Source organism: Lepisosteus platostomus, chromosome 26 (genome assembly GCF_059453375.1).
Source record: "Lepisosteus platostomus isolate fLepPlt1 chromosome 26, fLepPlt1.hap1, whole genome shotgun sequence".
Classification (NCBI taxonomy): Eukaryota; Metazoa; Chordata; class Actinopteri; order Semionotiformes; family Lepisosteidae; genus Lepisosteus; species Lepisosteus platostomus.
Window position 1 is genome coordinate 15,925,019 of NC_142636.1, and position 17,752 is coordinate 15,942,770.

A 17,752-nucleotide genomic window follows, 5' to 3' on the forward strand; every position below is an offset into this window, starting at 1 on the left:
CTAAGGTTGCTGCTGGAAGAGCTGTTAATGGGGCCAGCAAGGGGCGATCACTCTGTGGTCTATGTGGGTGCTAATGTCCCAATATAGTGACAGGGAAAACCTAGATTTCTGTGGTCATTAAAAATTCCAGGGTGTTTCTCGAGAAGAGTAGGAGTGTTACCCCAGTGTCCTGGCTAAATTTCCCATTGGCCCTTACCAATCATGGCCTCCTAATAATCCCCATCATCACTCTGCTCTCCTCCCCACTAATAGCTGATGTGTGGGGAGCGTTCTGGCGCACTATGGCTGCCATCACATCACCCATTGGTGGAGGGGATCCCCATGACCTGTAAAGCGCTTTGAGTGGAGTGTCCAGGAAAGCACTATATAAGTTTAAGCAATTATTATTATTGTTCAACATGTAACTTGCTTATCCAACTCTACCTTAAACGGAGAAGATCCACAAATATAAATTAAAAAGAAACTACAAATGTAGCACGTGAAATTGCATAAATCTTACATTTATAGTATTGCAGGCACGATTGTAGCCTATACATAACACCAAAACAGCGATCTTCTTTTTTATCCGAGGCATCTCCGAATCAATTCATCAATGGGACTACAAGCCGATATAATACGAATCATGGTCAAACTCAAACCCGCAGCTGCTGTTCTCGTTTGTTTAGCGACTGATTGCAATTGAATTTCGCATTACTAGTTATGTGCCCATATCTGGGATATTTCAACATAAATGCCCTTCTTGAATTAACTAGGTCGCAATTTAGGACACAGCTGCACGATAAATCTGATACTGACCCTTTATGACTAAGCGCTTCTATCTCAGACTATCACTTAAAAATCCACATTCTTTGTAATGTAATCGGGTTCTGTAAATCTCCGAGAAACATTTTCAGTATGAATATTTATCTCAGGCTGCAGTTTGCTTCTCGAAGACATTTTTAAGATGTTGTTTTGAAATATCTGTCACACGTCCGAGAAGAAACAAGTCTAGATTTTATAAAAATTTGTAAACAAGGTTACTCACAGCCCGGAGGCGCCCAGAAGTTTCGGTACATTATATACATTTCCTTCTCAAATTTGAGTTAATAGCAGAGATGTCTAGAACAATTGCATAGCGCAATTTGTTTTTGTTTAGGCTCCTTATTGATGGGAAATTCTTGCTCAAAATTGCCCGCCCTCCAGGGCAGAAAAGTTGCAGTTTTTAACACAAATCCTTTGCGCTATTTCACTACAGTAAGTCACCTGTGATGAAAACACACCACCAGAAAAAGCAACAGGCTAATCCGACAAGCAGGTGATTTTTTTCCTATCGGTTTTTCTATTAATCGAATGACAGTATTAGAGATGTACAGATTGAGCAATTATTATATAGATTCAATATCTGTTCTTTATATATGCTATGAAACGGATGTATATTTTTCTGAGAGATATATTTTGCATCGAATACAGAGTTATTGTCCTTAATTCGTAGAGAAGTCATTAATGGTGTTTAGGAGTGAAACATTAGCTAACATCGCCAGAGGTGAAAATCAACTCCAAATCCTGTACTTCTTAGGAAAAGACTGGAACACGTACGGTATGGGCAAGTACTGTATGGTGGACGCGACAATATTATTTTATTAATATGAAGTGCATGCATCAGACAAATACAGTAACTGCGGAACCATCGCTAAAATTAGTGACTGATTATGGAAATGTTTGTCCGTAAGGGCAGTGTCAATAATCACTGTTTGAGATATGGAGTAAGAGCGTCTGTCGATCTGTACAGGACATTAAATTAAATTCAATTAAGTTTTATTTGTATAGCGCTTTTTACAATGAACATTGTCACAAAGCGCTATATCGCTATTAACAGATCTCCCGGCCTGAACACCCCAGTGAGCAAGCCTAAAGAGACAGTGGCAAGGAAAAACTCCCCTAGACTGAAGAAGGAAGAAAGCTTGAGAGGAACCTCGGTCCGAAAGCGGGGAGCTGTCCTCCTCGGGCCGGCACCGGGTTAAATTAGAATGAACACATATGAGAGTCGTCTGTATTCTATCATAAGATGGGAAAAACAAAATCATGTACAGTATGATAGCGTCCAACTGTCACAATCGTCATCCCTTCTCTTAAGGGCACTCCGACCCTTTAGTATTTTAGTTGATTACATGCACCTGTCCCCTGTTTTGTCTTTATTTAAGGCGGGGGCTCTCGGTATTCCTGGCTCAGCATTGGGAGATGGACACCCGGAAACCTGCCTACCAGCGGGTTTAGGAGAGACCGTCTGAGTCCGGGGACGCCTGGCCTCGTTTCCGTGTTCTGGATCTTAACCTTGTTTGACTTGGCTGGATCTCCCAGTTCCTGGACCCTGGACTGTTTGGACTTGTTTGCATGCCCCATGTCCCCCGAGCACCGGATCACCGTCGTCACGCCCCCCGGTCTGTCAACCTGTTGTCGGCTGTTGATTTTACGGCGGGTAAAAGGAGCTGGATTCTGGACCTGGACCTCCAAACAGTGCACCTTGGGATGGGTGTATAGAAGAGATGACAAATGGTCATACCGGTGAATGACAATGAAAACCGTAATTGGTAGTTTGCATGTCTTGCTATTCCTAAGTATATCTGAAACCTTGACTAAACAAATATGTTTTTATCCTAGCTTTGAACATTATTACGACCCCGGAAATTACACTACAGGTCTTACTTCACTGAGAAAGTGAGCGCAAAGCCTAGATGAAGCTATAAAAAAGACTGAAAACGGCGATGGTTGTAAAGCTGCAGGATACTGGAACTAATTTAAGATGGTTTCTAATATGGACGCTGTTCCCCCATGGCCAAAAATCGGAGCTGTCCGGCCAAGCAAAAGCGTGGAAGCTAATGGACTACAAAAGACCGTCCAGCGATTATACAGGACGCAATCGGCATTAAAACGCGTTGTTATTCTTGTGGTTTCTCCTGTGTTTCATTCAATGGAGGTACTGTGAGCCCAACCTGTGGAGCCTCGGATTGCGGTCTCTCGCCCAGCGGCAGGAGCAGAGAGGAGCTTTTCAGCGCTCTAGCTGATTAAGTCACACCTGAGGTCGACAATATGGGCAAACTGATTTATAGAACGTTTTTTTTTTTACTTTCTCATCTTCTAAGCCTTACTGATCTTACCTCCATTGTTATTGAGTGTTTGTTTTTTTATTATTTATTTTCATGTTTTATTTCTCGAATTCCTTTCTACAACGGTTTCAATGCAGTAATTTGTAAATTATGATTTGCTAAAATTTGGAAGGAACAAATTCTGTTTATCATTATTGTTATTAATGCTCCTTTTTATTAATTTCAGTTAAGACACTTCATCTTTATAAAATGCAGGCCTTGGTCCTTGTCTATACAGTAAGTTATGTATTCTTCAACACTAGTTAATAAAATACTTCTGGTTATGATTTATTTTATTGTTCTAAATAGTAAAATCTTGTTGTGTTGGGAGCTGATAATAAGAGTGTCTGTGCAGACTGTGGTCTGGAGGGGCCCCTTTCCACAGTCGTGCCTAGGACCACAGACTGGAAGAGCCGGCCCTGGGCCCAAGGAACACGAGGTGGCGTGGAGGTGCAGTGGTTGGCATTGCTACCTTGATAGCACTGGAGTCTGGGATTCAATTCCAGAGGTGGGCTGCTTTCTGTGTGGAGTTTGCATGTTCTCCCTATGTCCATGTGGGGTTCCTTTCAGTGCTCTGGTTTCCTCCCACAATCTAAAGACATGCTGGTACCTAGCTAGCTGCGGAATGGTATAGCTCTTGGCCCACCACTTCCAGAACGGTGTGATTTCTTTAGAGGTCTTCTGTCCCAGTACTGCACAGGCCCAGTTGTTCTTTGCATTGCAGATCAGTCCATCAATAGAAAGGCATCTCAGCCTCAACACAATCTTGTAAAATCGATCTCCTGATGATTGGGAAGAATGTGTGAGTTGTCAGCTGGGGAGCAGCCAAGAGAGCAGCAGGATCCAGAACTCCTGCTTCCGCTGGCAGAAACACAGCTGAAAGTTCTGAACCTTTGAACACCTGGAGAATGGCCATTGAAAGGTTTCAGTAGTGCTTATCATCGTGAAATAATGCAGAGCTTTATGAGTCTTTGGACACAAAACTCCAGGATGTGGATTTTTTAGCAGCCCTTTAGACATTGAGTAACTACAGATCACATAAAATAACTCCAATAAACGCAACCCGAATGATGCACTTTACAACAGTGACTTGTTTGTTTTAGATATTGTGTTCTAGTTGAATTGCACAATGACTGAATTCCAGATCATAAAGCATTTTAATTACAAATGACACCATATGATGTGTTGCTGTTCCTCCACCCATCCAGCTCATTCATCTTTGTCACAGTCGTAATCCATCCTCTTAAAGGCACTCTGGCTCTTTCACATTTTAGTTGATTATGTCCACCTGCCTCCTATTCTGCCCCTCCTTATTTAATCCTGGCGCTCTTGCTACTCCTGGCTCTGCATTGGAAGATAGATGCCTGGAGGCCCGCCTACCATCGAGTTGACCTACATCTGTGCTTGAGGGCATAGGGGGTCAGAGCGCCTGGCCTCAACATCCCCAGTTTTATTCCTTGTCCTTGTATCGGATCCCGTTACGGTTTTTAACTCGGTTTGTCCTGTCTCGTTTGGATTACCTGGTATTGGACTCTTGGACTTCGCCGCGGATTTCCTCCCTGGACTCCTTGGACTTGTTCACCCTGGCTACGCCCCTCGAGCACCAGTTCACCGTCATGCCCCCGTCTGTCAACCTCTCCTGATCCTCATCGTCTCCTCCCCGTCGTCCTCTTCCACTTACATCCGGGTTATACCGTCTGCATTTGTATAAGTATTCGAACTGCTCCAGTACCTGGGTGCCAGACCTCTTGCACCCCTGCAGCTTTCAAAATGAAGCTCCTGCTGATTCTTTCCCTTTTCTGTGGACTGCACTGCTCAGGTAAGCTTTCTCTTCATGCACAATTACACAGGATTTCTGATGGGGAAACATTCACCGTGCTGAGACAAAGGAGCTCATGTCCTTTACCTTCTTGAGTTTCTGTCTTCTGAACCTAAAGTCCAAAATTCTATTCTTCATCCAAAGATACAGAACAAAAACGACAATGTTGTTGTCGTTAATTTCTGACTCTCCTCTGTCTTGCTCTCAGTATCATGTTACCATTAATTACAATATATTCTTTACTTTAATATTTATATAATTTTAACTTAATAGAAATCATCTTTTTAATGTTCTTATTTTAAGTGAAGAGAAGAAAATTAAAAAATAGCTGGGTACGTCCTCTTTCAGTGTAATACTGTGTTCTGTTTTGGTTTCTAATTTTCAAAACAGAAATTTTGCCTCTAGAATAGGTATAAGAAAAGTAAAAGAAGAAATATATAAACCCATGTATTATATAGTTTGGGAATGTCCTCTGTGAGACACCAAATGCATAGCGTGAGAAAAAAATATGTTTCCCAGTACTGAGCTTTATTTAATCTTGGGGATGGAACATATTCCAGGTTTGAGTGAATTATTTTATTCTGGTCAGGATAATCTCCGACACTATATAAACTTCAATCAAATAACTTTTTATTGCAATGCAAATTAATTTTATTAATTTTAATCTTCTTGGACAACAAATGTCTCTCAGACCCGAGATTACCCTGCATTTCCTTCTTAAAACTCTGTCAAGACTACACAAGTTCTTAAAATCTTTTAAAAATCAAAATTAGTGTAAATTAGGAGCCCAACTCCAGTCCTCAAATGTCCCTGTCGGGCAGGTTTTATGAGTCTTTGAATCTCCAGCACCTTTAGAACAAGACAAGGTTTCATCTTGTCCAATTAAGTAATTTAAAAAAATCAAGGACCATCTGGCCCCTCAGGATAGGAGTTGTGTTCCCTTTGTTATAAATATTGCTATATAATCCCAAATGACTCATCAGGTAAATACATTTATTTAAGCACAGGCTGATTTTAATAATTCAGGATATCATGGGATCAGTCCTGTGAAATATCACTGCCTGACAGGAATCACCAGAGCAGTGGTGATAAATTATTAATCATAATAACGTTTACTTTCCATACTGCCTTTCATGGTAGATTTTCTCAAAGTGCAAGAGCAGAGTTGCAATTAGTTGGCAAGACTCCTGGTGAAACAGTGACCTCTCAGTTTCCTGCTGGCCTGAGATTACATCAGTCATGGTGGCACTCCTGCAATTGGCACTGATTGGTTGTGAGTCGCTGTGCAGTTAAGAAAGTGTCAAAAGATGTCTGATCTTCCTTTCTCCTGTGTGAGTGCGTAACCTTGTCTTAATACTTATTTATGCCAGGCAGTAGCTAATGTAGGAAGCTGCGTCAGCATGCGTAGGCTGCAAAGTAACAAGTAAAGGATTATTCCATGCTGAAAAGACAAGAAAAGAAACATAATGTTTCGGCTGTGGAGCCTTCTTTTCAGGCAGCGGCTAATGCTGCCTGCCAACACTCAAAGGGTTATGTCAACCACAGGCAGCTGGGTATAAAAACTGGCTATGATCAGTCACAACTCTACAATACACAGAACTACAATTTCCATAAACTCACTGGGCAACTTCCTGATGGTATCTATGTCACTGTCCCTGTGCTGCCTGGCTGAGGTGGCTTCTAGCAGGTCTCTTCCAGCACTGGCAGCTTCACAGCTGGTTCTGTGTCACTGCTGGCGTGCTCCGAAGGAATTCACACCGGATCCCCCTTTTTTGAAGTTTATTTTCTATTAAATTAGAAACAAAATATGGGGGGGGTAGGTTGTTTCCAGAGGTATTCACAGGTCAGGAGAACTGCAAGCTGGTAGCAAGGGTTTACCTACCCGCCCCTGTGCAAGGAGCTGTTGCTGACCTCAGCCCCTGGTTATTGCTGTGAGCCAATACACAAAGCCACAGCTGACGACTTCAACCAGGTGGGCATATCATTGGAAAAGTGTCAACCAAAGAAAAAGAAAGTCATCTTCACCTGCCCACTTTTGCTTCACAGTCCGAAACTTAGTGCTGCTGACAAATAACCCATCATTGACTTTTGGGCTCTATGTCTTCTTCAATTCTCTGACAGCCTCGACTCTGAAGTGCTACAGATGTGTAGCCATGGGTAATGAGATCTGCAGTCCCCAGCAACAATTGTGCTCATCATCAGAGACCGTGTGTGCCTCATCAACGCTTGCAGAAAAGAGCGGTAAGAGCAGTTGCGCTGTTCTATATTACAGAAGACGGTGACTTGCCCTGGAGCATCACTGGTCACTGGGCAGGAAGGCAGTGGAGTGACACAAGGAGTCCACTGCTGCCCATTGTGAGCAGGAACAGCAATTGAACCCTAGATGTTCTGCCCCAGCAGCATCATGGCTTGACTGAAAGCATTAAGTAAATCTGTGCCGTTTACTTATTTTCCACTGTAAATTGAACCTTTGACACTGCAGAATCTCACTCCATGCTGTTCATCATCTGCAAGAAGAAAAAATTAAAATCTTAGCTATTAGATGGATTTGAGTGTCTCTAAAGTAGTACTGCAATGCTCAAAATACATTGCTAGCAATCCAAACAAGAATAGGGAATGCAACAGTTTTTAAGAAAGTTGTTCGGTTGCATTGCTTCTATAGAATCATGTTTGTAGGTGAAAGCTGTCCATACACAGGTGTATTCCATACCAAAACATCTTAAGCTCAAAAAGTGACTTACAGCACGCAGGTTTCGAGCTTGTTCACATTCAGTCACTCGCTCATGAGGCGATTGCCCCACTAGGCTTCATATCAGGATCTGTTATTATTTCTACCTGTGAAGCCTTTAAGCATCTGCAGTCCAGTCTGTTGGGTGTGACCCCTCAGTTCAGTTGGTGAAGTATTCTTTGCTTCCCCACCTGGGCTATCTGAGTTGGACTCCAGCTGGACTCTTGTGTGGTGAAAGTGTGTCCCATCTTGGTGGTTCTACCTTGTGCTGAAAAACACATTATAAAACAAAATTAATTATTGTTATAGTATCACTTTTACTGATTAGGTATCAAGTTCTCCAAGAAAGATAAAGTGTCTGAACAAGGACTTGGACAGTTATGGTCCGATGGTTCTGATTTTCTATTCTTTTCTTTTTTTCCCCAGGGAATATGAAGAAAATTGTGAAGGCCAGAGCTTGCTCTACAAGGCAGGACTGTGGAGAAGTCCTGTCTGTGAACCAAGGCTCTGTCCGAAGCATTTCAAATACCTCATGCTGTACAACAGACCTGTGCAATAACTTTGATGTTCCAGGTTAATACCAAAACCCTAAAACATTGCAAACGCACCAAATTACAATTTGACAGAACTACTGAAATGCAGTTTGAGCAGCTCTTTAAGGAAACCCTGTTGTAGAAAAAGAATAACATTAGAGTTTTCAATGTCTGTCTTTTTTTCCCAGCAATTGGGTTATGTCATGGTAATCGTTTATTCAATTAGAGCAGTAAAAGTTATGGTTTGCTTGACTGCATGAAAGCTTGACCTGGTAAAATCCTTCAGAGAAAACCATAAAAAAGCGGTATGGCAATTTTGTGAACACCACAAGGTGTTTGTGCCATAAATGCAGACTTTAAAGGCCCACTTGGAGAAGCAAATCATGGTATGCTGCATCACGCAAAACTATTAAAGCAATTATAAATGTCTTTTGTCCCCCTCTCTCTCATGCACTGAGCAACCGGCTGTTCTGTCTGATTCCAGTGGTGGATGAGGGGAAGGCCAACGGACTGGAGTGTGTGATGTGCTCCGCCCTGGATCTGCAATGCTCCAATTATGACAAAGTGCAGTGCCTGGATAATGAAGACCGCTGCTTCAAGGATGTCAGTGAGTAATAGAGAACTCTCACATTGTTTTCACTCCTCTAGCTAACTATTTGCTAACCCTGATCTTGGAGGAGCATTGTCTGCTATTTTTCATTTCAGCTCAGATCTACACCCCCCAGTGCCAATCAATAGTTATATTTATGCGTCTTCTTACTTACACTTCTAATTTTCTTGTTTCTCCCATCATTCCTTAATACTAAGAATACCTGATTTCAAGGCTAGTTTTCAAATACTTCAGTCTCATCAGTCTGCCTCCTGATATTTATGACTGAACAGCTCTGTGAGTTGATCAATTCATATTCACTTATTATCATTAAATGATCATTGATTATTTATGATCAATTGATGTACAGACACAGGGTGAATGCAACACAGTATCAGACACAAAATACAATAGGAGTGATGCTGTATAAGGCACATACAGTGATGGGAGGAATTTCCCTACTGCAGAGATCCAGTTGGTTACAGTCCAGGCAGTACACCTGAACGAGGGCAGTACTGAAACTCAGAAATCAGTACCGTGTTGATACCAGTTAGAATCCCATCTGACCTTTTAAGAACTGAAAGCAAATTCACAAATATAGGCCAAACAGATAATCAATGAGATTGTGATTAAGGATAAATTTGGAGCAAAAACCAGAAGACATGGACCAGGCTGGGAACCACTGATTTGCCTAAAATATCTTTCACTGGGCCCATCTAGTAGAAGCCCCAACTGGAGGTACTGTACAACCATGACATTTGGCATCTGAGTCATGCAGGACCACACAGTGACTTTGAGAGGCATAAAGGATCGCTAAGACTGTTGGCTGACTCTGTCTTTGATAGCCTTGTTAAAGAAAATTAATTAATTAACAGATTTCTTTTTTGTCTGGTTTGCTCTAAGTTACTGATGGACAGACGACTTTGACTGCAAAAGGATGCGCCTCCAGGAATGTGTGTGAGAAAGTGGGAGCGAAGTCGCTGAACAGAACCGTGTCGGTGAGGTCGTACTGCTGCAAGGGGAACCTCTGCAACAGCGCTGGGCCTCACGGGCTCCTCGGACCACTGCTGCCACTCGGCCTCCTGGCCGCCAGGCTCCTCCAATGACCACGACTTCAGAAACGCACCTTCTGCTTTCCGCAATCTTTCCTGTTTGCCTCTCCAGATTTTTTTTCCCCCAGCAACCTCTTATCTCAAAGGTAACAAAGTGACTTTGACCTTCCTGGAGCTCATCCAAATCACCTGGGTTGGGATGTGCTGGGAATACTGTAATTACTTAATTTTTATCTTTAAATTGACCAAATCTGTAATCTCACTCACAGCTTCATTTACCTTTGACCCTCTGTTGTGTAATCGTCCTTGCTCTTATCACCACTGTGTTACAGAACCTAATTCCTAAAGCACTCAGTTAAATAAACCAGTTGCAGGGCGTCTGCTCATCTGAATAACTGCCGGGTGTTACAGACTTTTCCCTCCAACGTGATCAAATTCTTGTTGTAAAGCCACAACCGAACAGGAGATGGCAGCAGCATCCCATTTCAGGATGGCTGGAGAAGCATCTTCCACGCTTTGGGCAGGATTTATTAAGTACTATCTAGTAATGGTCCCAGACAGACAGGTCTACCTACTTGATTTTGTTAGTTAGTGCTGTTAGTTAGAGCTCCCAGCTCTTACACAAGTTGGAGCTTTAACCGTTGCATTTTGTAAGTGAAATAAAATTGTGACTAGAAATAAAATGCAGATATTCCAATGAAGCTTCTCAGGTCAGTTAAGCTGTCAATGATCTGGGATGAAACCCACCAGCTGTGTGGGGCACCAGCACCAGGACTGGGCACCGCTGGTGTCTGGTTAAGGCTGCCAGTTGACGCAAGAACAAACGGACCGTTTCACCCAGAGCAGGCCTGGCACCGGGCATCTGAATCAAGACACGCATGAGGAGCAAAAATTGTTTGCTTAATGGAAGATGATGCTGAATTATCTCTATGAACTTTGTTATCATTGTATGATAAAAACAGTATCAGGAACATTTGCATTATTTCTCAATTTTATTAATGTTTGCCTTTTGCATTCCCATACTATAGCCTTGGCAGTGCCTCTATGTGAAGCCGCACCTCGCTGCGATTCATACAGGCCATAGACCATAGATAACTTTGGTGTGGTAGCATATTTTACTGTAGCTTTGTTTTGCTTATTGTAAACTAATTATTTTATACAACAAAATAAGCCAAATGAGAATGGACTTTCATTTTAAAAACAACAACCAGGTAAAACCTGTTACTGTTTTTCTTACAGTATGTCTACCACAAGTCAAAGTCTTGTCAAGCTCTGTGTGTCCAGGCCACTCCTGTCTTCACATCGACACTGACACAACTGGTGTCAACCCTCAGCTATCTGGAATAACCAAACTACGAGAGAGGTGGCAAACTCTAGCGGTGCTGTTTCAAGCTGCAGGCACACTATAACTGTACTCAAAAGCATTTGACAATGCAAAATTAACAATCTGACCTTCTTTCGACAATGCAATGATGCTCTTTTTGTGGTTCAGAGGTTATACTTCTATCATGGATAACATTAGTGCATTTTTTTTAATTATCACTTTTGTCTAATCTGGAGAACCACAGCCACACCAAATTGCACAGATTGTTTAAGTAACAACTTATGCAATCATTAAACCTATCAGCACACTTCTTAAATATTTTATGTAGACACCCAATCACCTAGTGGTGTGGTAGCTGTGTACTTTTGATTTAAATGTCAAAGGAGATATTTTTTAAAAAATTTATTGAACTAGAGGAATAACCTGTTTAATTATCAAGGTTCAAATTGTTTTCAGATTCAAAACAAGCATAAAAGTGAAACAAACTTTTTGAATGCTGCCATTTGAAAGTTAACTTGAAATTTGTACTCACAGTATTGCAAAGATCTGGAAACACCTCTATGTTTAATACACATCACCTGTGTTTTTATAATCTAATTTTAGAATATTTTAGAGTTTGAAAATGAAAATGAGACTTGGAAAACAAGAATGAAATAGGACCAGGGAGCCTGTCTTCGGTTATCAAGGGCTGCTGTTCAGCAGCTCTCTTTAAATCTCCAGTTTTTTAAGAGCAAGAGAAAAACTTTGAGTTATCTAATTAAGCAATTGGTGATTTCGATTAAGTGATTAAGTGCACAGGTGGAAGGAAAACCAGAAACATGCTGGTCCCCCAGAACTGGATTTCTAACCCATGATGGACCCATCAGATGCCTAATTAGAATAAGTTAATCAAGTCAATCTCTGTTATTAACCCTGCATCCTGACCAAAGTTCCCATTGGCCTTTCCCAATCATGGCCTCCTAATCCCCATCTCTGAACTGGCTTCATCACTCTGTTCTCCTCCCCACTGAGAGCCGGTGTGTGGAGAGAAGACTGGAGCATCATCCAGGTGGGGCTGCAAGCTGCTGGTGGTGGAGGGGATCCCCATTATCTGTATAGTATTTTTGAGTGAAGTTCACCTGAGAATGAGAATGAACTCTTCTCTCTTCTTCCTTATGACAGATGATTTAGGAGTGTAAAAGCCCAGACCTCTAGGTTTCAAGAAAGCCTCTACCCCACAGCCAGAGGACTCCTAAACTTCACCTCTTAAAAACTCCCCCTACACCCCTCTGTTTTGGCACTGAACTCAAAATACTTCCATTGCATGAATTTTGCACAGCACTGCTATCTAAAAGCAGGTTATTATTATAGCTACTACCATGTTCCTGTCTCCAAGAACAATGATGTCATCTGTTATGTCATTTTCATGTGAGGAAAACACTCAAGTAAGCATTTTAATGTACTCGGGTACAAATGACAATAAACTTGAGCTGGAGTTTGGAGTGTTATATAAGTGTAAGGAGTCCTGAAAAGTGTTATATAAGTGTAAGGATTAATATTAACTTTCTAGATCACTGCTCATTGTTTCTTAGGTAGCAGGACTGTATCACATAAGAATCTAGACCAGATTTGTTTCCACCTCCTGCTCCTCTACAATGAATAGTCCAGTCTTTACAGCAGTAGTGTCCACCCCTTGCGCTGGAGAAGCCCAAGTCCTTCAGGTGTGTATAGCCCCAACACCTGTCAATTATTGGTTTCATTAATTAACTATTAACTCACGTGGAACTGATACTGACATAAAATGTTTAGAACCGAGGTACTAAAAAAACGTCAGACAATAAAAAATAAATGTTCTGATCCAGCTGCGAAAAAAGAAAACTCTCAAACTGAAAATCGAGTTGAGTCATTAAACCAAACGCAACATGCGAACTTGTACACTGACTTTGTTCACAACCCCGGAAAAATTGAATCCGAATCTAATTAGAAAACTAAAAACCGTTTAAAAAAATCTGAAGAAATAAGTTGCCACTTTCAAAAACCAATTTCGTAAGTGCGCTAAAAACACATTTCGTCAGTCAACACTGTGAGTGGATTTAGGAAATATATTTTATGTTTCACAAGAAGCAGACGTTTTACACAATTAAGGGATAATAAACGTAGATCCCCGTCTTTCTCATTTGTAAGATGTACAGATATGTTAAAAGCTAAACAATAACTACCTGAAAGCTGTCTTTAAAATCAGACTGTTCCAAAAAAAATCTTATCTTTGAAAACGTTTCAGTATTCGTACTGTACGCAGTATATACAAAAAATACCAGAGCTAACAGGCCGTCTTAAGTTTTCTTTAAGCTATGGAAGTTTAAATGACGCCCTTTTTAAACGACTACAACGAAACTGTCATACATTGATTTTTTGAGACCGATGTCCTATTAAGCCTTAACAAAAAAACAACCTCAAACAACACTTTCAAACTGAGATCAAACTAGACGTTACACTGTCCGAATTTAAGCGTTTAAAGCACAGATGTGGTTTCACTCGGGAAGGAAATATTTGTTTGAAATGAAACAGATTTAGTGAGAATGGTGTTCGATTCCCATATGAGGAAGAACAATTATGTATTTGGGATTTATTAAGTATGAAGTCTAACAAGAGCCACTCCTCTAAAACAAGCTGTAATTTTTCAACGATTAAATCATACATCAAATTCTCTTAATTTAAGAATGTACAACCAAATCATTGTGTTTTTCCTAACTCTAACTCAACTTGTCCAGACAAGATCATCACGGAAAGGTTCGGAATAGAAGTGTGGTACTGTACTACTGCTGATATCGCGGATCTGGCGGAATTTCTGCCGAATTAATAAAGCAAGCGGCATCACGGTTTTGAACTCGTGACTGGAACATAAAATTATTTATTCCTCCCTTCCTACAGCCACGAAGGGAAGTCTGTTTTTATCTCACAGTGTAAGAAATCCTGGTTTAGCTTTCCGCATTGATTAAGCCATCAAAACGTTGAGAAACCGTTACCGTCCGCGAAGATTACGCACCGGCTCAGATTCTTTTGAAATCGGGTTAAGATGAAACTTCATGTTTTTGCCCCTTGCTTTATATTAATTGAAAGTTGCAGCCCGTGCAATATTTACACAGATCATCACGACAATGAGCCTGTTGGTGAAAGCCGTTCTTTTCTGCGGACTGTTGCAGCCAGGTGAGACTCCTCAGCGACGCTGGGAGCTCATTTATTGAACCCCATGATCGAACTAATGATTTCAAGTCCTTTGTTTTGGCTTATTTATTGATGAATGAGAATGGCTTTTATTTATTGATTAAACAGTTTACAAGTGAAACGTGCAGAAAATCTTTAGCTTGATTTTACATAGCTCCTAATCGCAGCTCACTGGAGCAAGAGGCTTTTTTTCCCCTCGCTTCTAATTCTATTTTGCTCCTGTCGGTAGTTTCCCCTCTTAGGTGTTTCTACTGTTCCCAGTTTGATTCCCAGCCGTGTCGCGAGGAGGAGAAAGACTGCTCCTCTTCAGAAACCTCCTGTCTCGCTGCAACAGCAACAACAACTTTCACTGCAGGTAGGAGAAACGCTGAGTATTTTTTAGCTGTGTCTGACTTCCCTTTACAAAACCGGACCAACGGTTTAGAAATTAAATAATTCATTTACAGCTCTTACCATGTTGCAGAAGTTGCAGAATCCATGTGACAGTTTAAATGAAACCTTACTAGAATTAAATACATCTGGCAATTTCAGTTCACTTATTTTTTCAAAGCTGTATGGCTCCAATCAGACCTTAAATACCTTTAAAGCATGTTTGTGGGCACAATGGATAGCCCCATGAACACAAAAACACCTAATGGAGAATTTGTTTTCCAATAAATAAATAAATAATTCTTGTTAATCTTTTAGACAAAATATGGCAATTTTTTAATAAGTAAAACATACTTAATTGCAATTTAACTTATACAATACCATAGTGTTAAAGGCAGTGCATTGTGTCTAATTTTGTACATTTTAACAGAGATCTGCATTTATTTCATTTGAATAAACATTGTTCGACAGTGGACAGAATGTCCCACTGTTATAAAAAACGGTTACTATTAGTAAAAATACTGACTTTACATCAATATTTATGCAGTCTGAGTAGTTTATTCATACTGTAGTACTTTCTGTGAGGCTACATAAGGTATTATAGAAATTACAACACTATATCACTATTATTCCAACAGTCATAACTAGTTTATATGTTTTTATTTAGGCCAAGTCTAATCCTAGCACTACCTTTAATCCTAACCCTATCTCTAAACCTAAATGATGAACGCGAGTATCTGTTGCATATTAATGAAAAAATTACCTTAAGGACTTGACTTCGTAAGCACACGCAGAAGGAACTGTACTGCCCAGATGAGGAGAGTTATTAAAGAATATGTGGGCTTCACTGTATAAAACGTGGTTTTGCAACTGGAGTTAGAATGTATAAGGACTATTAATTAGACAGTCTGCATTGTACTTTCTTAGTGGGTACATACAATTTAGCAACATCCTTAATTGTTCGTTTTCAACAGGCGGTATCACAAACGCATCTGTAAAGACGTGTGTGGCGCCCCCTGTCTGTGGAGGACCTATCTCCATAAACCTAGGATTTTTAAGGACAACGGTGGCAACGGAGTGCTGTAGCATGGATCTCTGCAACACTGCGCCTTTCCCCGGTGAGCCCAGCTGCACGAAGAGCATCAAAGGAACACATCGATTATGTTCTGGGGGCTCATATGTGTGTTGGATCATAAAAACCTAAGAATATAAGAAAAGCTTTAAATGAGAGGCCATCAGGCCCATATCAATGATATCTCCAGGTGTTTTAAACAATGTGGAAGCAGAATTCATTGCAGCCCCAAGATTCTCCACAGAACAAACTCTCTGCAGATTTAATTATTTTGCATGTATCATCAATAAGATTTGTTTCATATTTGTAAAAACATGTTAATCACAACAGAAGATAGGAGCTGTGGGCTTTAAGGCTTATGTATTAGGCAAGCAATTTTTAATAAATACCTTGGTTATTCCAAATATAGCAGAATATTTACATATATTGGAGTAAAAGGGGACCCACTGCATGCATCACTGAATGGTAGCAGGTCATCAGCTGTCATTCACCTGTAGCCCCACTATGCAGTAGATTATGCAAAACTGACCTGCTGCCCTCACTACATGAATTACCTCACCTATTGAGTTAAGGGGGGTATTTAGGTAGGCTAGATGGTTCAAACCCAGGATGGAATTTAGACAGTTAGGACAGGATTAGGGTTTGGATGTCCCAGCTTTATATCTCAACCCAGTGCCACTGGACTTTGAAAGACTCAAGTAGTGGTCATGCCCTTGGTTTGTCCTCTCAGCTGAGTGGCTGGTGCCTCCTACAGCAGTGCACTCCCCACCATACCTTTGACATGGGCAACCTCCTTCATCTTTTTTTTTTTTCTTGGAGGTCTTCCATCCCATCTTCCAGGAGCAAGCCCAGCCTTGCATAGCTTCTGAAACCCAGGGAGAGTGGATTAGAGGGTGGTGATGCTACTTTTTGAGGGCATCATTTTGGTAACTTGTCTGTCCTCTGTGTATCTGCAGCCCCATACAAAGACACCACTCCCAACGGCCGCCAGTGCTTCACCTGTGTGGACAACAACTGCACCAAGAAGCTGAACTGCCTGGGGAATGAAGACCACTGCTTCCACTCCTCAGGTCAGAGGCACCTCTTGGAATGAAACCCAGCCTGGGAGGAAAATATGAGAAAGAAAGTACTTCCCACTGGGTGACTTCATATTATTATAGAGGCCCTGTTGAGTTGGGTTGGGTTGTAATGGCATAAGGGCGATTATGTAAATTTCCATTTGCAAGACAAGATGCAAAAACAGAATGAAATAGAATGACATTTGATGCACCCTAAGACTTTGAAGAATAGAACTGGTTGATTCTCACAATTACAGTTTTGGAGCACAAGTGTCTAATTAATGATTAAGGAACATTTCTTCCTTCTCTGTGATTGTTTGCATAATACATCTCTGTGCTTTTTTCTGTTATTACCACAGTGGTTTTTGCTGAAGGCCAGGCAAGCACTGTGAAAGGATGCCTGAGCCAGTACGCCTGTACCAAGGGGGCCTTGACAGTTCTTGATGCAACATTAAACGGGGAAGTGAGGTGCTGCAAGGGCAGCTTGTGCAACAGTGCCTGGCATGCAGGACAGCAGCTCTTCCTCTTGCTGGTGTCTCTTGCCTCCATCCAACTCTTCTTCTGAGCACTGGCGAGCAGCTCCAACCATCTGTCTTCTCACTACTTCATCCAAATCAGGGTCACAGGAGAGTTGGAGCCCATCTTGGCAAGCAACAGGCACAGGGCAGGGTACAGCCTGGACAGGACACCAGTCTATTTCAGGGCACACAGACAGACACTCACACCAGGCCAGTTTTCACCACAGACCTCTGTCCGGGTTCACAAATACAATTAAATATAAGATATCTCTCATGTCAAGTCTGTTATCTTTCCCAATTCTGATGTTGACCTAAATGCTGATCTATTAAATAATAAATAAGTTGAATACTAAAGTGTACTTTA

At 41.2% G+C, this 17,752-nt stretch overlaps 2 protein-coding genes and 1 long non-coding RNA gene across 3 annotated transcripts; 2 read left to right on the forward strand and 1 right to left on the reverse strand.

Moving 5' to 3' along the window:
• Positions 1-4,598: 4,598 nt before the first annotated feature.
• Positions 4,599-10,814, forward strand: LOC148640429 (phospholipase A2 inhibitor and Ly6/PLAUR domain-containing protein-like). The gene is made up of 5 exons (XM_088620419.1): positions 4,599-4,941; positions 7,063-7,182; positions 8,096-8,242; positions 8,687-8,809; positions 9,695-10,814. The coding sequence occupies exons 1-5, from the start codon at positions 4,893-4,895 to the stop codon at positions 9,895-9,897; spliced, it is 642 nt and encodes a 213-aa protein (XP_088476545.1). The 5' UTR covers positions 4,599-4,892; the 3' UTR covers positions 9,898-10,814.
• On the reverse strand, positions 5,616-15,707 carry LOC148640430 (uncharacterized). The gene is made up of 3 exons (XR_015930520.1): positions 15,504-15,707; positions 7,777-7,937; positions 5,616-7,448 (listed from the first exon to the last, which is right to left on the reverse strand). It is a non-coding gene; the product is annotated as an uncharacterized LOC148640430 (long non-coding RNA).
• Positions 14,198-17,742, forward strand: LOC148640431 (urokinase plasminogen activator surface receptor-like). The gene is made up of 5 exons (XM_088620420.1): positions 14,198-14,353; positions 14,601-14,726; positions 15,715-15,858; positions 16,769-16,882; positions 17,230-17,742. The coding sequence occupies exons 1-5, from the start codon at positions 14,305-14,307 to the stop codon at positions 17,433-17,435; spliced, it is 639 nt and encodes a 212-aa protein (XP_088476546.1). The 5' UTR covers positions 14,198-14,304; the 3' UTR covers positions 17,436-17,742.
• Positions 17,743-17,752: the final 10 nt, after the last annotated feature.